At 39.7% G+C, this 23,403-nt stretch overlaps 1 protein-coding gene across 1 annotated transcript; it reads right to left on the minus strand.

The window, feature by feature from the left end:
• Positions 1–7,231: 7,231 nt before the first annotated feature.
• IRAK1BP1 (interleukin 1 receptor associated kinase 1 binding protein 1) lies at positions 7,232–19,499 on the minus strand. Its single transcript, XM_002714542.5, has 4 exons — positions 19,129–19,499; positions 12,276–12,341; positions 8,038–8,168; positions 7,232–7,929 (listed from the first exon to the last, which is right to left on the minus strand). Exons 1-4 carry the CDS (start codon positions 19,435–19,437, stop codon positions 7,659–7,661), a joined length of 777 nt encoding a protein of 258 aa, XP_002714588.1. The 5' UTR covers positions 19,438–19,499; the 3' UTR covers positions 7,232–7,658.
• Positions 19,500–23,403: the final 3,904 nt, after the last annotated feature.

The raw sequence follows: 23,403 nt of genomic DNA on the forward strand, positions 1-23,403 counted from the left end.
CCATGGGCACCCCCAGTAGAATGACCCAATGAACAGATAGAAAGGCCTTAAAAGTTCATGGGCACTTTCTGAAAGCCGGTGTCCCGCCCAGGCACTCCACTTGGTCTCCTCAGAACAGACGCTTTTTCTGTCGCTTGTCAATCAAATAAAAGTTTCTGCTGCTTTGCAAATTGTTTCCTGTCATTTTATTTCAATACTCAGCTGAGGAAAAGAACCCATAAAACTCGCTCCTGCAACCTCCCTCCCCTCCTCAACTGATAACACTCTGCTATAAATGGCCTTCCCTCTTGTTTAGGAATGAAGCAGAATGTCTGATAGCCAGCTTTTCCTCTCCTTAGTTGTTTGTTAGCCTGATGTTGGGGAAATAAATGTTTCAGATATAATCCTACTCTTGAGAAGTTCATTAAAAAAACTGATTCATTAATGAGCTCAGTATAAAATTTTTGTATACAAGGTTGGAACTATTACCTTGTTTTTGGCTCTTTCACCTGAATAGTTTGTAAGGAAAGAAGCAGGATAGGTGATCAAATATTTATTTTTGAATGACATTTCTATTATTAGAGATAAATGCCCATTCCCCCCTTCATATCCACATACTCCTGTCCATCCCCACCAATGTGTAATTTTTGAAAGTTTTTTTTTTTTTTTTCAAAGTCAGAGTTACACAGATAGAGGAGAGAGAGAGAGGTCTTCCATCCGCTGGTTCACTCCCCAAATGGCCTCAATAGCCAGAACTGTGCTGATCCGAAGCTGGGAGCCAGGAGCTTCTTCTGGGTCTCCCACACGGGTGCTGGGGACCAAGGATTTGGGCCATCTTCTACTGCTATTCCAGGCCACAGCAGAGAGCTGGATCAGAAGTGGAGCAACTGGGAGTATAACTGGCACCCATATGGGATGCCGGTGCTTCAGGCCAGGGCGTTAACCCACTGTACCATAGCGCAGGCCCCGAAAGTTTTTTTTTTTTTTTTTTTTTTTTTTTTTAATTCAGAAATCAGTAACTTGTTTTCAGGATCATTTTAAAATAGCACTTTTTTCATTTCTTTGTGTATAGATTATTATTGGGTTTTGGTTCACTAATATTGTACCTTATTATTTGAGCATATAAAACTCTGATAAATCTTAAACACTATATAGCAATTACGCTTTTGTGTAGTATTTTTTTTCCACTTTCATAATAGAACCTGCTTACACCTGAAGTACAAAGCTAGCACTTGTTCTGATGTGGAACTACAGGTCATCCATAAAGAACACAACTACCTGGATGTTATTGTTGGCTGTGATGTTGAGGCTGGAGTTCCAGAAGAATAGAGAGACAGAAATATCCTCTGGACAAACAGGTTTAACAGGGTATTATCATTTTAATAAAATAGTACAAATAACCCTTCTTGAAAGATTTCTATTACTTCTCTCTGAATATGGTATCTGACTAGGGTTACTCACTGTGAATTTCACTCTTAAGATACTTGAACATTTTAAAGTTATCTGACCACATTAGGTTACTGGTAGAAGCTATGACGGGTATTCAAAAAGTTCATTGAGATTGCTTATCATAAAAAAATTATGCATAGCTTTCAAAAATTTTTGCACCAAAATAAGTCAACCCTTCCTTCCTTCTTCCCCTCCCTTTCTTTCTCTCTTTTTTCTTTCTTTTAATATTTTTATGTATTTATTTGAGAGGCAGAGTTACAGACAGGGAGAGACAAAAAGAGAAGTCCTCCATCCCCTGGCTCACCCCTCAAATGGCCAGAGCTGGGCCAAGCCAAAAGCCAGGAGCCAGGAACCTCCCCCGTGTCTCCCATGTGGGCGCAGAGACCCAAGCACTCAGGCCATAAGCAGAGAGCTGGATCTGAAGAGGAGCAGCAGAGACACAAATCAGTGCCTATATGGGAGGCATTGTAGGTGGAGGCACTACAGCACAGGCCCCTCTTTCTTTCTTTTTAAAGATTTATTTATTTGTAAGGCAGATTAATAGAAAGAGACCTTCCATCTGCTAGTTCACTCCCCAAATGGCTGCAACGGCTGGGGCTGAGTCAGGCCAAATCCAGGATCTCCATCAGGGTCTCTTATGTGGGAGGGACCCAAGTAATTGAGTCCTCATCTGCTGCCTTCCCAGGCTCATTAGCAGGGAGCTAATTTAGAAGCAGATTAAAACCAACACTCTGATATTAGATGTGGGTGCTGCCCTGATATACTTATTTTTAATTCATTTTTTTACATGAACTTTTGAAGTATCCTTTTATTTGGTTTCAAATATCATATGCTTAAAGCAACTGTTTTAATTCATTTATAGTTTTTTTTCTCCTGGAATGAATACTAAAGCATTTGTTTTCCATTACACTTTAATAATCATATATTAACTCCCACTTTTGACCTCATAATTTATGTTTTTACTTTTGGAGGCTCTAAGAACTCCTCCCTGTTTTTGTCAAAAAATCCGAGGGGATTGTGATATGCTTGGCCTTCTTTTCCGAAGAAAATATAACAATAATTATAAGATGAAATATAGCATCTTGAATTACAAATTATTTTCCAAGTCTTTCTTATTTAATTACATTAAGCTCAAACTATCAAATAAGAATAATAATAAAAGGAACATAGATTGCTACAACAAAAAATGACTTCTAGTGTGTAATTGAACAGAATTATAAATTTTATCTATAATATATAGAAACTGTATATTAATACTACTTCTATTTAAAAAGGAGTTCAGAATATAGTAGGTCTATTCCAAATATCTTGAGTAGAATTTTTTTTTTCTTTCTGAGAGCAGAATTGTAATTCTTTGCTTCCTGGAACTTTTTTTTAAGGAAAGTTCAGAAGAAAGAAATTCTGTCAGGATTAAGTTCAGGAGAGGTTTATTTTTGCAGACTTTGTGGCACAGGTTCCCTAAATGATGCACTGTGAGTGAGACTGCAGTGTATGCCGTGGATCACAAATTAAACTGACGAGTGTCAAGTAAATTGGACACCCTCAGTCTTAAGTATCCTTGTACAGGATGCCACACATACAGCAGTTCAATCTCTGGAGAACCTCCCTTACCTTCTCTATAGATGTGTAGGGCAGAACATTTTACAGAATTTTTCTTAAGGAACATCTGTAAAAATTCCTGTATATGCTCAACAGTGTGTGCTAACAAAATTTTTTTCTTTGAGTATTTCATGTCAAATTGAAAGCCTTCTTTATGAATTGTGATGCACTAAATATTTTATTAAGCATGGCTAAGAAAAATCTACCCATATGATTTTTTGGTGAATATGAACATTGTTTTCTTGATGTAGAGCCCTAATTCTACTTAATTTTTACACAAGTGGATAAATAAAAGCAAAGGCACAATTTAACTTTTCTTTGGAAATAAGAATTCAACATCTTAAACTACTTTTCTGATAACTTTATTTTCAGTATGACTATTTTAAAATTCATTTTATTGGAGGATTTGGAAAAGCCAACTTTTAACTGGGTTGACAATAATCTAATAATGCAGCTAATATAATGGGCACCACATACTGAGTACTGCTACATGCCACATTGCTTAGTGGTCTTTTGTTATCAACTTCAATCCTTACAGTAACACCACAAAGTAGGTATTTTTAACCTCATTATATTGGTAAGTAAAGAGGAAACTAGAGAGCTTAAAGTGTCATGTCAATTTTATACAACTGGTGAGTTTGCTCAGCATACATTTGAGAGCATACTTGGTGTTAGCCCTGCCCCTATTCTCGGCTGGGAATACATCTGTCAATAAGACGGACAAGACTCTTATTCTCAAGGAGCGAACATTCCAGTAATAAAGTCAGTATTTACATATAGTGGTGTTGGATTCAAATTTTTCTTCTTAGTTCCACACTTCCTCCCCCTAACGACATTCCAAGTAGGTATGAATAGAAAATATATCCTGGAACATATTGTTGTAAAAATATGTTGGTACGTATCAAGATTATATCAAATAACTCTATGACCTAGATGTATGGAGAATGGAAAGTCCATGCTACATAATAAACATGGATTATGACTGCTTATGAATAGTATGTAATGCAATGAAAATGACAAGTAAATTTCAGATAGCCTTAAGGATCACTGTTATCTCAGTATATGAGCCTAAACTGTCCAAAAAGGTAGTGACTACACTTAGGATCCTCAAGTACTTGAAATGTGACTACTGCAACTGAGGAACTGAATTTTAAATATTATTTAATTTTAATTAATTGAAAACTGATTCTTGATCCAGTTTTCTGATTTTTTAAGCATATCTGGAACTTGGGTATATGACTATTTCTACCTGTATTTGTGATGACAATTTAACATCTGAATTGAAGGATGCCTTAATGTAAAATATACCCTGAATTTTGAAGACAATACAAAAAAAGGAACATAGTATCTCATTTATTTTAAAATATCAAATACATGCTGAAATAATAATATTTTGGATACATTGGGTTACTGGGTTAAATAAAATGTTATTAAAATTGGTTTGTTTTAAATTTTAAAGTATATATGTGGCTTGCATTGTATTGTACAATTCTATGAAGCCTTGTTGAAGGGAATCTAATCCATATATTATCTTTTATTTTTGGCATAAAAATATTTTCCTTGCATGGGCATTTAGCCTAGTAGTTAAGATGCCAATCGATCCCACATCAGAGTACCTGGATTCAATACCTAACCCTGATTCCTGCTGTCAGCTTCCTGCTAATGCAGGCCTTGGGAGGCAATGGTGATAGTTCAAGTAATTGGGTTCTTGACACTCACATGGAGACTTGTATTAAATTCCTGGTTCTGGGCTTTGGCCTCAACCTACTCCTGGTCCTTGTAGGCATTTGGGGAGTGAACAGTGGATGGGAATACTCTGTCTTAAATAAACAAACAAATTTCACAATAGCTAAGACCTGGAACCAACCCAAATGCCCATCAACAGTAGACTGGATAAAGAAATTATGGGACACGTACTCTATAGAATACTATACAGCAGTCAAAAACAATGAAACCCGGTCATTTGCAACAAGATGGAGGAATCTGGAAAACATTATGCTGAGTGAATTAAGCCAGTCCCAGAGGGACAAATATCATATGTTCTCCCTGATTGGCAACAACTAACTGAGCACCAAAGGGGAAACATGCTGAAATGAAATGGACACTATGAGAAACAGTGACTTGATCAGCTCTTGTCCTGACTGTTGATGTACAATGTAATACTTTATCCACTTTAGTATTTTTTTTTTGTTCTAGTACTATTGGTTGAACTCTGTAATTAACACACAATTATTCTTAGGTGTTTAAATTTTAACTGAAAAGTGATCCCTGTTAGGAATTTGTAAAACATCATGCTGAATGAAATAAGCCAATCCCAAAGGGACAGATATCATATGTTCTCCCTGATTGGTGACAACTGAGCACCAAAAAGGAAACCTGTTAAAGTGAAATGAACACTATGAGAAACGGTGACTTGATCAGCCCTTGCCCTGACTGTTGATGAACAACTTAATACGTTATCCCTCTTAGTATTTTTTTGTTTGTTCTACTTAATACTTTTGGTTGAATTCTGTAATCAATACACAGTTATTCTTAAGTGTTGAAACTTAACTGAAAAGTGATTGCTGTTAAATATAAGAGTGGGAATAAGAGAGGGAAGAGATGTACAATTTGGGACATGCTCAAGCTGACTTGCCCCAAACGGTAGAGTTAGAAACATACCAGGGGATTCCAATTCAATCCCATCAGGGTGGCATGTACCAATGCCATCTCACTAGTCCCAGTGATCAATTTCTGTTCACAATTGATCATAATGATAGGACTAAGAGTCAAAGGGATCACATAAACAAGACTAGTGTCTGCAAATACTAGCTGATAGAGTAAAAAAGGGAGAGAACGATCCAACATGGGAAGCGAGATACACAGCAGACCCATAGAATGTTAGATGTCCTAACAGCACTCTGGCCTCATAATCATCCCTTAAGGCATGCGGATCCGGCTGAAAAGCCCATGAGAGTATTTCAGGCATGGAAAGCCAAGACACTCTGGCAAAAAAAAAAAATGACCTAAATGAAAGATCTCCGTGAGTGAGATCCCAGTGGAAAGACAGGTCATCAAAGAAGGAGATACCTTTCTCTGAAGGGAGGAGAGAACTTCCACTTTGACTATGACTTTGTCTAAATATGATCAGAGTTGGTGAACTCAAAAGGCTTCCATAGCCTTGGCAGCTCATGACAAGAGCCTAGGGTGATTACTGATGCCATAAACAAGAGTGTCAAATTGTTAAGTCAACAACAGGAGTCACTATGCACTTACTCCTCATGTAGGATCTCTGTCCTTAATGTGCTGTACATTGTGATTTAATGCTATAACTAGTACTCAAACAGTATTTTTCACTCTGTGTTTCTGTGTGGGTGCAAACTGTTGAAATATTTACTTAATATATGCTCAACTGATCTTCTGTATATAAAGAGAATCGAAAATGAATCTTGATGTGAATGGAAGGGGAGAGGGAGTGGGAAAGGGGAGGGTTGCGGGTGGGAGGGAAGTTAAGGGGGGGGAAGCCATTGTAATCCATAAGCTGTACTTTGGAAATTTATATTCATTAAATGAAAGTTAAAAAATATATATATATATATATATTATTTTGAATTGAAAAAAAAAAAAGTTCTTCCTAGAATACCTTTTCTTAAAAGTTATACATTATCATTCTATTAATGTTGCAAAGTTGTTAGTTAAGAGTCAGTGTTCCATATCTTAATAAAATGGTCTCTGCACCTATTAAGAAAACCATTGGGTGTGGGAAGAGGTAGTCTTTAATGGATCTCATTCTTCTACACATCTTGCTGGATATGCCAAGAAGGCAAGACTGACTGCTCTTTGCCTTGGCCATTTCTAAGATTGAGTTTGTAGTGAGCATCCTTGAGGGACAAGGCAGTATCTCCCTCCAGGACAAAGAACAGGTTAATTCTCTTCATGATAAAAAGCAGGGAGTCCTCCAAGCCTGATCAGTATTCCTCAGTTATAATGAAAACCCCCTTGTATGTGTAGTTATGCTGTATATGGCCATATTGCATTGCCTTCCTGGAACTTGGGATGAGGAGAACCAATGAAAATATGCTGATGTTACTGCTCCTTGCTGTGTCATGAATAACAGTTCTTTGTTTCTATTGCAGGAGTTTCCTGTTTTCCCTCATCATCCATGAAAACATAATAGGTTAACATATTAGTTTATAAGTAGGGTAAAATAAAATCCAAGACTGAATAGGATGAACTTAAAAAATTTAATGGAAAATAAAATTCCCTTTCATTTATGAACACTTTTGTCTTACAATTTTTAGACTTTAACTTGTTAAACCATGGCTGTAAAATATTAGCTTAAAACTCAGAATTATGAAATAAATGTTTCAATATTTCTCCCTGTAGAACTATTACTCACACATGCACTTGTATGAATTGCCAGTACACAAGTGTGCACCTAATATATTTATTCTCAAGAATATTTCTTAGAGTACATTTTTGGAAATGGAAAGTTAACGTAAATATTCTGTGGGATTATATTCAAGAGTGGACTATATTTTGGACAAAGTTTATCTATTATGTAATAGTTACATATTCAGGATAAAAGAAAACATTATATAAAGTATAAAAATAGGTAAGAAATACAAACACAATATATTTTGATTGGAATTTCAGAGATACTTTCTTTTCCTCTCTTTCCCCTTTACCTCAAAAGTTACAAAAACTTTCGAAGCAGCATGCATTGTTGCATTTTTGATTTTTTGTTGTATTGTGAGTGAATTTGAGAGTCCAGATGACTGGCGGTCATCTACCTGGCCTTCCCATTCTTTTGTTTCTTCTTCTTTGATTAGTAAAGGTTTTCCTAGGGTTTGGCCAACAAGGTCACAGACTTCTTGAGCTTTACGCCATGCATTCTCAACAGCAACAAGACAGGCTTGCCGCCTTAGGAATGAAAATGCAAAGGTTATCAATATGACATTCAAAGAATGTAGCAATGAATGATTTTATTTAACAAGTTGATAATTTATTTAAACAAGTGCTTAAACTTACCGAAGATTCTCAACAGAACCTGGAGTATGATAAAACTGCGGTGGGCTAATGACAACAGAGCTATCTAGCTTTTCAACAAGAAAGTTACAGATATTTTGCATTTTTCCAAATTCAGTAAATGTAATGCAGACCTGTAAATGAGAATGCTTGATATTATTTTCCTGTCAGATTCAAAATTTTCTCTAAATATGATATAAAAAAGAAAAGCCAGATTACAAAGTTATTTTATAATGTGGAACATATAAGAAAAAAATCAGTTGATATTTACAACCAAATTACTTTATTAGAGCTAAGATTTTTGCTGATGAATTTTGCTTAAATATTGACTTGAATATTTAAAAATTCATTTTAAGCCAGAGTTTTTTTGTGAAATTGGAGGGCTGTGGCTTCAGCTTTATTATTTGGCTAAATTCTAACCTTGATAAATTTCTTATGAACCTTTAATCTAATCTATGCCATGAACTTCTGATTGCAGTAATTATGTCATAATTCACTGCCGTCATTAAGGTATATTTCTTCTTCCAATAGTTAATTTAAGATCAGCATGTGGAAATTAATCTATTTCACTGTGTTCTCTGCCTTTAAATATGTGGAAGCAGTCCTCAAATCCAGCAACACTTTAAAAGCATAGTCTTTAAACTTTTTATGGAAGAGAACAAAACCTTTTCTTTCTAAGAACACTTATACAAACTCAATAAATAAAACAAAAAAGTACAAGTACTAGAGAGTAAGACCAAAAATAGAAAGGTGAGATGACCTCATTTCACACAATGCACAATAGTTGCCTTTTATCATAAACGTTATACATTCAAGACTAATGTTTTATCTTGTTTCAGTATCAGAGCAACAGGGCAAGGTAGTGAAGATTCAGTTCATTACTTTAAACTGCAAAATACTGGGGTACTCCAAAATGTTCTAATTGTTTTTACAGTGAACCAGTCTGTATTTTCAATTAATCCAGTAGACTTTCAAAGACTAATTTCTGACAGAACAGTCCATCCTGCTTCCATTTCATTACTGTTACTTTTCTTATCTCTTATCTGCATTTATATTTACATTCTAAGAAAGTTTATGAAATTGCCTTTGATATCCTTATCCGTTCTCCTGCTTCCTATTTATTCTTTTACACTGCTCACACTTGATTCTTGTCTATATTGAATTACAAATTCCCGAGTCTTTGGCTTCCAACAGACTATTTTCATGGTATTTCTTTGACCAATCTTTGTTTTGCTTTCCATAGTTTCTACTTTATCCTCCTCTCTTTTATTCCTTAACATGTAAAATTTAGACTTCTATGATCCTTGTGGACCTCTTCTGCTATTAGTTTTTTAACTTTTAAAATTACTTTTTATATAAAATTTCAAACATATACAAATATAGAACTAGTAGTATAAAGGAGCCACTCAGATTAAAAATTATCACTTCATGTTAATTTAAATTAATTTCTTACTTTACATACACTGCATATATTCCACATTTTGGGGGAGGAGAGAAAAATTCCACTAATTCTGAAAAAACATTTAAAGCTTTGTAATCACCATGACAGATATTTATACCTGTTCTACCACCCTCAACTAATCCCTTATTATCAGTTCCTTCCTCAACTGTAAGATGCAGGCAATCACTGATCTGTTCTCTGTTGTTACAGATTTGTCTTTTCAGAATGTCATATAAATGGAAGTACAAGGTATGTATGCTGATCTGCTGCTTTCCCAGGTGCTTTAGCTGGGAACTAGATGGGAAGTGGAACAGCTCAGCTAGTAGTTGAATCTGCACTAATATGGGATGCTGGCATTGCAGGCAGTGCCACAGTGCAGGCCTGGAGATTTACTCCTTTCACTTAGCGTAACAGATGTGGGATTCACCAAAACTGTTGCACACGGTTTGTTCCTTAATTAGACTCATTGATTTTCAAAGGTAAACTAGCATTTCATTTCTGGGGTAAGCCACACTTGATCATTATGTATTACCTCAAACACACACAAACACGAACACATGCACAAATATTGTTGGATTTCATTTTTTAAAACTTTGTTTCTGGGAGGCGGCACTGTGGCGCAGCGGGTTAACGCCCTGGCCTGAAACACTGGCATCCCACTTGGGCACCAGTTCTAGTCCTGGCTGCACTACTTCCGATCCAGCTCTCTGTTATGGCCTGGGAAAGCAGAAGATGGCCCAAGTCCTTGGGCCCCTGCACCTTCATGGGAGACCTGGAAGAAGCTCCTGGCTCCTGGCTTTGTATTGGACAGCTTCGGCCGTTGAGGCCATTTGTGGCCGTTCCGCCTGTTGTGGCTAATTGGGGAGTGAACCATCGGATGGAAGACCTCTCTCTCTCTCTCTCTTTCTCTAAAACAAACAAAAACATGTTTATGATGGATACTAGTCTTTAGTTTTCTTTGCTGGTTTTGCTATCCCTTAGTTCTAAAGAATCGAGTTGGAAAGTATTTCTTCCTTGTCAAGTTTCTGGAAAAGTCTGTGTAGGATTGGCATGATTTCTTCCTTAAATTTATATATTTTCTTATTTCTCTTTCAATTTCTTTTTGACCCATGGGTTATTGAAATGTATGTTATTTAAATTCCAAATAGCAGATCTTAAGATCTTTTTTTTTTTTTTTTTAAGATTTATTTATTTATTTGAAAGTCAGAGCTACACAGAGGAGAAGCAGAGAGAGAGAGGTCTTCTATCTGATGGTTCGTGCCGCAATGGCCGGAACTGCGCCAATCCGAAGCCAGGAGGCAGGAGCTTCTTCTGGGTCTCCCATGCTGGTGCAGGGGCCCAAGGACTTGGGCTATCTTCTTACTGCTTTCCCAGGCCATAGCAGAGAGCTGGATCGGAAGTGGAGCAGCTAGGTCTCAAACCAGTGCCCAAATGGGATGCCAGTGCTTCAGGCCAAGGCGTTAACCCGCTGCGCCACAGCACCAGCCCCTTAAGATCTTTTTGTTATTGCTTACAATTTAATTCCCCTGTGGATAAATAGTCAAATTTGTATGATTTTAATACTTTTAAATTTTGGGGATTTGTTTTATAGTACTGATTATTAAGATTTATTTATTTATTTGAAAGACAGAGTTACAGGGGCGGGGGGTGGGGAGAAAGAGGTCTTCATCTGCTGAGTGTACCAGACGGCTCATTTGGCTAAAGCCAGGAGCCTGAAATTCCATCCAAGTCTCCAACATGGGTGCAAGAACTCAAGCACTTGGGCCACCTTCTGTTGATTTTCCAGGTGCATTAGCAGGGAGCTGGATGGAAGCAGAGCAGTGGGATTTGAGTTGGAATCCATGTGGGATGCCAGCATTGAAGATGGCTTAATCTGATGCACTACAATGCTGGCCCATATTCATTTACTTTTGTATCAGAGAGGAAATTTCCCTCTTGTAGTGTTTCCCGCTCTCTAGGCAATAGTATCAATAGTATCAAAATTTTATTCACATGGCAATAAAGTATTTCTCTCATGCTATTTTTATTTCATTAAAAAATTCCTTTTGCTGGGGCCTGGTGCTGTGGCATAGCAGGTAAAGCCGCTGCCTGCAGTGCCAGCATCCCATATGGGTGCCGGTTCGAGACATGGCTGCTCCACTTCTGATCCAGCTCTCTGCTATGGCCTGGGAAAGAAGTAGAAGATGGCCCAAGTCTTTGGGCCCTTACCCATGTGGGAGACCTGGAAGAAGCTCCTGGCTTTGGCTCAGCCCAGCTCTGGCCATTGTAGCTAATTGGGGAGTAAACCAGCAGATGGAAGACCTCTCTTTCTTTGCCTCTCCTTCTCTCTCTTTCTCTCTCTGTTTAACTCTGATGCTGGTCAGGGTAATTTGCTGCACAACAATGTGCCTGGGTCTGATTTCTGTCTCTTAGCTTTCTGCTAAGAAACCTAGATTGTACCCCTGGCTGCTGGCTCTTGGCTCCAGCCCTAGCCTCGCCGTAACTGCTATGGGTAATAAGGGTTTTAACCAGTTGATTGCAGGTCTCTCTTTAGCTCAAAAAAAAAATTTTCAAAATATTAAAAAAATTTCTTTTGCTATTTTTATTCCACTAAACTTTTTCTCACAAATCTTGTTAAATTTAAAAGCTCGCACAAATACATCACATCAAAAATGATTTTGAGAAACATGATCTTTTATCAAGTATGAGATGCATTTCTTGTATATATTTGTATACATTTCAGTTCAACAATATAAATAAATGATAAATTATCCTCACAAAGTCATGCTGTTTCCAATTATTTGTTAAGAAAAGTACAAACCTCTGCTTCCATGTGAAAAGCATTTTCTACTCTTCTAAAATCCTTTGTCACAGTTACATTTTCTGTCTGAAACGAAAAGTACAAAAAGTGTGATTACTAAATCTTTGGCTGATAAATGAAATCACTCTTAAACATGAATCAGAAATTCAAACTTATTAAAATCAGGAAGATACACAGTATTAAAAAAATGACTTTGATGCTTTAGAATTTTCTGAAAATTTACCTAAAATAAACTGAGAAACCTGTAATATTTGCTTAAATTTCACTAGTCACTTCATTATAGTAATTTTTAAAAAAAGATTATTTATTTGAGAGAGTTACAATGAGAGGCAAAGGGCAGAGAGAAAGTCTTCCATCCTCTGGTTCACTTCCCAGATGAATTCAAAATGGCTAGAGCTGAACAGATCTGAAGTCAGGAGCTTCTGGGCCTCCCATGTGGCTGCAGGGGTCAAGCACTTGGGCCACCTTCCACTGCTTTACCAGGTCAGAGCAGAGAGCTGGATCAGAAGAGGAGCAGTCGAGACATGAACCGATGCCCATAATGTGATGCCTGCACTGCAGTAGAGGCTTAGCCCCACTATGGCAGAGTGCTGGCTCCCATTTATAGTAATTTTTATATTAGCTGGTAAAGAAAGTCACTCAGTTTTTTTGAGCCTTATTTTCTACTTCTATAAAATCTGGTTAATACCATGTATACCATACAAAATTATTAAAGTATTGGCATAAAGAAAGCATTCAGCAAAAGTGGATGCTGTAGGGGCCGGCGCCGTGGCTCACTTGGTTAATCCTCCACCAGTGGCGCAGGCATCCCATATGGGTGCCAGGTTCTAGTCCCAGCTGCTCCTCTTCCAGTCCAGCTCTCTGCTGTGGCCCGGGAGTGCAGTGGAGGATGGCCCAAGTGCTTGGGCCCCTGCACCAACATGGGAGACCAGGAAGAAGCACCTGGCTCCTGGCTTCAGATCGGTGCAGCGCCGGCAGTGGTGGTCATTTGGGAGGTGAACCAACGGAAGGAAGACCTTTCTCTCTTCTCTCTCTCTCTCACTGTATATAACTCTACCTGGCAAATTAAAAAAAAAAAAGTGGATGCTGTAAATATTATTATAACATAGATGTTTCCTGAAACATTGAACTGGGTCAAGTATATTTTAATTCCCTGGGAAAATATAGGGTGCACAATTGTGAAAAAGTTAAATTTCTTAATTACTTTTCAAAAGGGTTTATTATTTATATTTCTTAGAAAGAGTGCACACTCCCATCTTGTGGTTCACTCTCCAAATTCCCGTAACAGTCTAAGCTGTGGGCCAAAGCTGGGAGCCAGAAACTCAGTCTAGGTCTTCCACATGGGTGGCAGGAACCCGATCATTCGGACCATCACCTTTAAAGACAATTTTTAGATTCCTTGAGATAGTTAAATTCTAACTGGAGAAAACCATTAAAGTAATCAATGGATCAACAAACAGAATATGAAAATTTCTACCTCAGGAGATAAGAAGGCAGAGTTCTAATTTTTCTTCTAGTTATATGATTTTTGAGATGTCTGGTCCTAAGTGATATGAATCTCAGGTTATTCCCTTAAAATTAGAAATATATCATCTGCCTGAAGTTAGGGTTAGGTGCCTCCCAGGGTTTGTATTAGTAGGAAGCTATAGTCAGGAACCGAGTCAGATATGGAAACAGGGATTCTAGTATGGGATGTGAGAATCTTAACTACTAGGCTAAATGCTTGCCCTTCAAAAAAAAAAAAAAAGTGAAATGAACTTGTCTGCTACTCTCATCCTTGCAAACAAGCAAATTTGTATATATATTTAACAATATTTACTTAGAGCTGCCATCTTGTGAGAATGCAACCACTGCCTGAATCTGACCAGTGGCCACACAGATCTTTGTGGCTACTGTAGCTTCTACTGTCCACAGTATGGGGACTATCTTTGCAAACCTCTTCAAGGGCCATTTTGGCAAAAAGGAAATGTACATCCTGCTGGCAGGCCTGGGTGCTGCAAGGAAGATGATTATTCTGTGGAAGCTGAAGCTTGGTGAAATCATGACACCATTGCCACCACAGGTTTCAATGTGGAGACTGCTGAATACAAGAATATCAGCTTCTGGCGCTGGCATTGTGGCCTAGTGGGTAAAGCCACTGCTTGTGATGCTGGGATTCCATATGGGTGCCGGTTCAAGTACCAGCTGCTCCACTTCCTATCTAGTCTCCTGCTAATGGCCTGGGAAGAGCAGCAGAAAATGCCACCTATGTGGGAGACTTGCATGAGGCTCCTGGCTCCTGCCTAGTCCACCCCTGGCCTTTGTGGCCATCTGTGGGATGAACCAGAAGATGGACTATCATTCTCTCTCTCTCTCCCTGCTCTCTGTAACTCTGCCTTTCAAATAAATGAATAAATCTTAAAAAAAAAAAAAAAGAACATCATCTTTACTGAGTAGTCAGGACAAAATTCAGCAGCTATGGCAACACTACTTCCAAAATACCTGAGATTGATTTTTACAATGGACAGAAATGATAGCATGTGAATGAGGCACAGGAGGAACTCATGAGGATGCTGGCTGAGGATGAGCTGTGAGATGTGGTCCTCCTGGTGTCCGTCTGCCAACAAGCAGGACTTCCCAAGTACCATGAATGCATTGAAATCACAGATCAGCTAGTGCTACACTCCCTTAGGAATTGGAACCTTCCCCCCCACCTTTGTCACCAGTGGGGTTGTGTCGCTCCCCCTCTTCGTGGAGGAACGACACAGAACCCTGCCTAGGCTTCATATCCGAGTCACGGCACCATTATGTCGCTCCCCCTCTTCGTGGAGGAACGACACAGGACCCTGCGCTGTTCTTTCGTCTGCTCGGCCCTCCCCGGGTTTGCTGCTGGTTCTTCCCGGGTTGGCTACTATCCCTTCCACCTCCGTGGAAGGGCAGTTCCCCCTGGCCACATTCCCCACTTCCGCAGGGGAGCGGCACACCGCCGGCCGGCTTTCTCGGGGGCTGCACGGGTTCCCTTAGATGTTCCCCATAGATGTTCCTGGTGCATGCCGTCTCTCTCCTCCTTTATAGTCCTCCTCCGCCAATCCTAACTCGGCTGCCCACACGCCGAGTACGCTGCTCTCCTCCAATCAGGAGCAAGTCCTACAGTTTATTAGTTGAACTGGAGGCAGCTGTGCGGAAGCTGTTTACTTCTCTCCCAACGCCACATTGTGGGAGAGCAGATGCATAGAATAAGTCTTAATTCGAGTAACTTAGTCTAGTCCGGATTGCTCCCCACAGGGTTGGGCTCCATGATGGACTGCACTGGCTGTCCAATCAGCTTCAGGGCCAGAAGTGAATGAGAATACCTCCACTTCTTCCTCTCTGCCCTCCACTTTCCTTGCATGTGGCAAATGTGTGAGTTGGTGGTCCTGAGTGTCAGAAGCAGTCTCCATGACAGTCTCCATGCTGTCCCTGTGCAGATGCAGCCTGCTGCCAGGTATTTATTTAATGTAAATAGTTCTGTTTCAACAAAGACAGTTTCTGGTACCCTATGCAATATTACTCAGCTTTTTTTCTTTAATTTCAAAAAGAAAACCAATGCACTGTTTAGTCCTGAGAAGGGACTTAGGTGCATTGACACCAGGCCTCCAAGTGTTAAATTAAGAGCTGGGCATGCTCATGAGGAAGATCCATTTGATGGTTGTTGGTTTTTAAAATGAATTCAGTGCATTTAAGAAAAATAGTTAAAAATACAAGAGGAGAATACTTGAACACAGCAGCAAGACTGCCTAGTGCAGGTTTTGTGGTAACCACCTAAGTGTTGGTCTATTAGATTGGCTGCTCCCTTTGGGAACATGAAAGCCAGTGACAAAACCAACCGCAATCCATTCTGCACAATCATAATAGAGATCCCTGTGGCTCACCTGTCTTTGAGTCACCCTGCATTCCACAGCCTTGTACTCACGTGGTCATTCGAGGATGGGGAGGGCTGTTAAATTTATCTTGGTGACAACCTCAGAACTATTTTATTTAGTGTCATGGAACCTCTTACTGCTTTCAGTATACTATTAGTAACTGTTTTTGGATACTTGTTTTTGGTTTTCATTTTGACAAGGATGGTAATTATAGCTATTAGAATAAAATCGCAACTATTTAAAAAATTCATTTTATTCATTTATTTATTTGAAAGGCAGAGCAACAAAGGCGGGGGGGGGAGAGGGGAGAGAGAGAGATATCTAATGTGGAACTGAATGCTTTCCTTTCAGCATTGTTTAAAATTTGATATGGAATCCTTCTGGAATTCCTCAAATAAAAAGATCATTACTTTTTATTTTATGCTACTGTACTGTATCATGTACACATTTTCATCACAGCAGTTACCATATAGATTAGTCTGTCCCTATCATGAGACTCCCTCAGTAGAGCGCCTGAGTTTTACTCATTCTGTACTGCTAGTGCCCAGCAAACCTAAGGCATTAATTACATATTTTTTTAAATACAATTTTCAGTATGTTGAGAAATACTGGCCAATACTAGAACTTAAAGCTTATGGGGGGCATATAAATAGAAGACTAAGTAATTACATATTGCTATGGTTTGAATGTGTGCTCCCAAAATTCATACGCTGAAGTCTAATCACCAATGTGATGGTATTAGGAGGTAGTCTTTGACGGCGGGACCTTCGTGAATGGAATAAGGAATGAGACATGAAAAAGGCCCCAGGGAACTGCCTTCTCCTTTCACTACATGAAGACACAGAGAGAAGGAGCCATCTATGCCCAAGGGGATGGGACCTCAGCTGACATGAAATCTGCTGGTGCCTTGATTTTGGACTTCCCAGTCGCCAGGACTATGAGAAATAACTTTCTGTTGTTTATATGCTACCCAATCTGTGGCATTTCAATACAGCAGTGCAAACAGACTGACAAAGTTATGTTAAGTGTTATTTCAACATGAACAGTGATAGGGAATACTTAATAAATGTTTGTTGGTTGAATGAGTAAATAATACTTAGAATTTGAACACATTTGAAGCCAACCCCAAAAATGAGGGTTATCTATTCACATAAGCTCATAATTCTATGATCCACAATATAGCTGAAATAATTATTTATGTATGTAGTTTTTCATTCCTTTTTTCTTTTATTCATTCAAACCCATTTTTTCTGAATATACATTATATGACATATATGGAACATATCCATGAATGCAAAAGAAAGACAAATGGTTTCTGCTCTGGAGAGGTTTAGAATATGGAAGACAAGTAAATCAAGAATTATAATACAGGGTGTTAAGGGAATGAAATGTCACTTGGCAGAGATTAGTGTTAGGAAAGGATCGTCAAGGAGGTGAGCTTTGGGTTGGTTCTTTGAAGAAAAAAAAAAGAAGTCAGCTTGTCAAAGAGGGGAGAGAAATGACAGGAATTGGGGATAAAGAGTTCGGTTTCATCTATTAAGCAAAAGAGTTTGGATTATAAGGAGCCCTTTAAGCAGAGGATGGATGTTTATAAACCTTCCAATGCCAAGACTGCAAAGTTGAACATGAAAAGGACTTTGTGAAGACCCAAAATTTATCCTGAAAATATAAATTATATTTTGTATTATTCAATCTACATGACTGCTTTCTTCGATTAGAAGAAATAACTGGTCCTTCTATGTCTCACAAAGAATACTGAATCTTAATGTAATCACTCTGAGCTGAATTTAATAATTTATTTTGGCTTACTTACTAGAATTCAGAGCCAAATAAGCTTAGTTTACATTTTCTGTAAATGACTTAAGAATTAATTATATTATTCAAACAGGATTGTGGTGTCCTGGCAGCAGTTTTTGCAGGAAGTATTTTTCTTCATATTAAATATACTTTATTCATGTTATTTATAATTAGCAGTTGAATTCAAATTGTAAAATCATTTCATGCAAATTTTTTTCCAAATGACTTTTTTAAAAACACTTATGTTTCCAGATATAGACTTGCTTTTCGGGATCTGAAATCTCTACCAATAGACTGGAAGGGAGAATGTGCACTTTTACCAACTCAGTGTCACCTGGATGAGCCACAAGTGTGTCCCTGGAAGGTCCTACTCTGTAAAGTGAGGAAACAGGTAGCTGGCCTCTGTGGTTTCTAACTTCCTTTTATTCTAATTATCTGGAGCCTAGTACATTTGAAAGTGATCTAATCTAGTGTGTGTTTTCAGAAACACATGAGTTCAAATACTGCCCTAAAGTTCAGAGTATTACTTAACCTATTTAAATTTGGAAAATGGGGCTATTAAAAATGCACAGTAAGGTTACTGTGTGCTAGTTCATTTTTTTTCCTTCCTTAGAAGCATGCTTAAGTTGAGATGTTTAGCGGTGTTTGACAACATGCACATTTCTGGTAAGTAGAAGTATTTCATATGTGTGACATCTTCAATACGTAGGCTAAATTTTTAAAGTTAACAGCCTTACCCCAATGTTACTGTCTGTAAAACTCACTGAAGAACCACTCCAGGTAAAGTTTTCATGGTTAGGAGGAAGGAAACTATGCTCTTTCCTTGCCAATTGCTCGGTGTGGAATAAATCAAATATGTTTAGCGTTCAGCACCCTATCATGGCAGGTGTTCACATCTAACATTTCTCGTTTAACTTTTCATAATTTCAAAATTAAAAACAAAACCGTTGCAGCAAATACTTCCCAATAAAAAACCTACCCACTTGGCATTCTTTGATTTTTCCATTGCTTTATCTACGGAAGGATGCGTCCTGGGATACCCGGCGACAAGGGCGTCCTAAACACTCAGAAACCTCAGCCCGGTAATCCTCGCCCCAGGGCTCCTGGGCCCGGCATCTGAGGGTCCCCGTGTGCCGTCCGTCCGACAGCAAGTGGCGCCAGGGCTGCGCGCTCACCTGCAGACCCCGCTGCTGAAGGCTCTGCGTGATGTAGTCCAGGCGTCGGCAAACGCTCTTCTTGGCTTCCGCCGCAGCCTCCTTGGTGCTGCTCACTCGTACCGCCACTTGCGCCCGGTCTGGGCCCGCAGATACCTCTGCGGTGCCACTTACGTGCACCTCGCGGGTGGCGGTTTGGGTCTGTGTAGAGGAGAGGGGGCGGCGGACTCCGGGCAGTGTTTCTCCTGAGACCACATTCTCCCGGCCCCGGTCCGCCCAAGGAACCAATTCTACGAACACGCGCGACGGAGGAGCCTGTTGTAGCGACATGGCCGTGGGAGCGCGGTTTCCATAGCAACACCAGACTGACGGCGGCCGAAGGGGCTCAGGCGCGCCCGGGCGTGGCTGTGCACGGCGCAAAGGTTGCCGGGACCGACTCAGAGGCGGGAGAGTTTATTGACGGCTCGAAGGACGCGGTGTGGAAGTGCAATTTCTCTAGCAGGCTTCAGCCGAGGGCGTCGTTAGGGTGATTTGATAGGTTTTTCCTCGTGGCCATAAAAAAATGTTAGCGGACTTCGTGGCCTACCTCTCAGTGAGCCCCGCCCGCCCTTCGACGCACAGCTTCGGGGTCGGCCCTGCGCCCGCCGCACCACGGAGAGCGTTGACGAGAAGGGAGGCCAAGCCCGCGGGATTGCTTTCGTATGCGGGCTTCCGGCCCTGTGTAATTGGCCCCCGCCGCGTCTGTCTTGACTTTCCTGTACGTGGTCAGTCTTTGATGCTGGAATCTCAGTTTCTGTGGTCTGCAAAGCGATGCGGATAATGTTTGTCACCTTTGCTGCCTTGTTCAAAGGTGCCCAGTGTGTGTAGTGTGGCATGAATTTTCAAGGCTCCCAAATTTTCTTTAGCCTTGAACATGGACAGGACAGTTTCCAGCGAGGTCAGAGCATACGCAATTTGATTTTGCTGGACCTGTACGACTTAAATCTTGTCTGTACGTTTTATTTAGAGAGCCTCTTTGATAGAACCCTCAACTGCCCCTCTCCGACTTCCGCCCATTAGGTGAGTTCTCTTCCAATAATAAACGGTGATCTTGGTGGAAAAAAAAAAAAAAAAAGAAGAGCCCCTCCTCGGCTACCCCTCACCCGCCGCATTACTACCTAAATTTTATCAGAAGAATTGAGGAGGAATAGAGACTTTATATGTATATTTAAAAAAAGGTAAAAACTACTCATTCTCTTGAAAGAGAAAAAGCCAATTGAGAATCCTCGTGCGTTTCTTCCCTCCTGTTTTTCTCCTTTGTGATTCGTGTGATACTTCTACTAAATCAGGTGATAGCCTCCTTCAAGGCAATTTGGTGCATCACGGGGTTAAAATAATTCTGAAAATTCCTATGTTTATGTTTATTGTTAGGTAAACACAATTACATGACCTCATTTTAATTTAAAAATTATAAGAACTTTCCCCAGTAATTTTACAATTCAAGACTTCCAAAATAATGTTTCTTAAATTTGCTGGAAAATTCATTTTTTTCTAATGGTAAATGTGGAAATATCCAGCCTTCAAAATGAATTATTGTATGAAAGAATGTCATAAGCAAATAGGATATGATAAAAGGTTTCATATTAGTGAGAAAATGACTGAATAAATAATATAAGGATAATTGTTTAGCTATATTAAAAATTGATCTGCATTTTATAGGATGAAGATAACATTCGAGTGAGACCAAAAAGAAAAAAAGATGAAGAAAATACAGATAAATATAGATATAATTCTGGGGATGGGAAGATATTTCTTAAGCATAATTTCAGGTGCAGCAACCAGAGAGGAAAAGTTTGAAAAATTTGATTATATTTTTAAAAATGTCAATGTGTAATGCAAAACAAAACCAAAAGAGTTCATGAAGGGGGCACACAAACTGGGAAAGATATTTATAACATTTATGAGGGAGTATTCTGTAGAGAGCTTTTACTAGAAGAAACAGACATCTCAAAAATAGATAAGAGCTGGCACCACGGCTCACTAGGCTAATCCTCCGCCTTGCGGCGCCGGCACACCGGGTTCTAGTCCCGGTCGGGGCGCCGGATTCTGTCCCGGTTGCCCCTCTTCCAGGCCAGCTCTCTGCTGTGGCCAGGGAGTGCAGTGGAGGATGGCCCAAGTGCTTGGGCCCTGCACCCCATGGGAGACCAGGATAAGTACCTGGCTCCTGCCATGGGATCAGCGCGGTGTGCCGGCCGCAGTGCGCCGGCCGCAGCGGCCATTGGAGGGTGAACCAACGGCAAAGGAAGACCTTTCTGTCTCTCTCTCTCACTGTCCACTCTGCCTGTCAAAAAATTAAAAAAAAAAAATAGATAAGGAACACAGAAAGAAACTACTAATGTTCTAGGACTACCATAACAAAAATACCACAAACTTGAGTGTTTAAACAACACAAATTTACTTTCTTACCGTTTTGGAGACTGGAAGTTCAATATCAGGATATTAACGAGTTTGTTTTCTTCTGAGGCTTCTTTCCTTGGCTTGCAGAAGCCTGCCTTCTGTGTTCTTAAATGGCCTCGCCTCTGTGCACACCGCCCCCCTTCCTCCTCTTACAAGGAAACCAGTTCTTTCAGTTTAGAGCCCTATCTTGATGTCTTCATTTAACTTTACTTACCTGTTTAAAGGTCCTGCCTCCAAATCCACTCACACTGGAGTTAGCTCTTTGGCATATGGATTTTGGGGGCATACCACAATTCAGTCCGTCAGACAGACTAGTAAAACAATACTAAAATGTCTAACATGAAAAAAAAAAGTTTATTCTCATTGCCAGTTAAAGGATGCCAACTGGGGCTGGTGTTGTGGTATAGAAGTAAAACTGCCATCTTTGTCCTGGGCATCCTGTATGGGTGCTGGTTTGAGTCCTGGTTGCTTCACTTCCAAACCAGCTCCCTGCTAATGTGCCTGGGAAAGCACTGGAAGAAATACTTGGGCCCCAGGACCCATGTGAGAGACCAGATGAAGCGCCTGGCTCCTGGCGTTGGCCCAGCCCTAGCCATTGTAGTCACTGGGGGAATGAACCAGTGGGTGGAAGATATTTTTTCTCTCTCTTTCTTTCTCTCTCTGTGTGTGTGTCTGCTTCTGTCTCCCTCTATAACTATACATTTCAAATAAATAAAAATAATAGAAATGCCAACTTAATAACATACCCCTTTTTTGAACTCTCATTCTGGTAAAGTAATAAAGAGAATGAGAATGGAGAAGGAATAGAATCAAGAGTAATTTTGAAGGATGAATAGATTACTTTTTGGTGACAGAATTGTATAATAAATAACAGAGTTTTTAAGGTTTTCAGCAGGAATAACTGGGAGAGAGAGGGTGAGTATTATAAAGTACATCTGTTTGTTCATTTCACATTGACACAGTTCTCAGGCAAATCTGATCCCATGAAAACTGTTTTAAATAAGGCGACTGTACCAAGTTGATTGGACCAAGAGCAGACACCTGGTTAAACTAGGCCAGTTAGGTATTTGACATGAGAATCTATCTTCATACAGAATTTCAGAAATTTAGTTTCTTATGTACCTGGATCATTACCTGTGTGCTTCAAGACATTTGTAGAAAATGGAAATAGAAGATTTTGGTGCAAACATTTTTGAAATCTATGCATAGTTTTTAAGTAATACACATTTTCCATGAAGGTTTCAAAAACCTCTTTTTATAAAACCATGAGTAAGGTAGACTGTTGCCGTTGATTTCTCAACAGTGTTGCAGTGGATTCGTTTCTGAGAGGAGCAGCGTGGTGGGGGCAAGAGGCGTGGAGTCACCACACAGACCCCGGGAGTCGGGTGAAAGCAGGCTTGAGGCGAGTAGCCCGCAGACTCATTTATTACAGTTGGAACAACATCTTATATAGCCAAGACCAGCCAATGTGGTCAAGGGGCGGTCTATGCCCCAACCAATCACAGCCTGTTGTCAGGCAGGCTTTGTTGCCAGGTGGGTTTCAAAGCCATTCCTGAGTAACTGACACTCGCTTGCCAGTGGCCACATTGGCCACCTTGGCATGGCCTTCTCATTCCACCACAGTAGACTAGCTTTTTTTCGTATGCTGTTTCTACCAGAGAAGCAGAAAAAGTCTGTGTATACAGAAAAGAAGGAAATGGGGGAAAATGAGAGGAAAAAGTACATTCAGAGAGGAACAGAGATGTGTTGGAGAGAGTCCAGATGTAATTCCAATCTCTGTTACTAGAATTTTCCATAGGCCTGATCTCATTCTTTTCCTGGAGATTTATAAAATATCCTTGTATCCTTATCTTAACTCCC

The sequence above is a fragment of the Oryctolagus cuniculus genome, chromosome 5, assembly GCF_964237555.1.
Source record: "Oryctolagus cuniculus chromosome 5, mOryCun1.1, whole genome shotgun sequence".
Taxonomy (NCBI): domain Eukaryota; kingdom Metazoa; phylum Chordata; class Mammalia; order Lagomorpha; family Leporidae; genus Oryctolagus; species Oryctolagus cuniculus.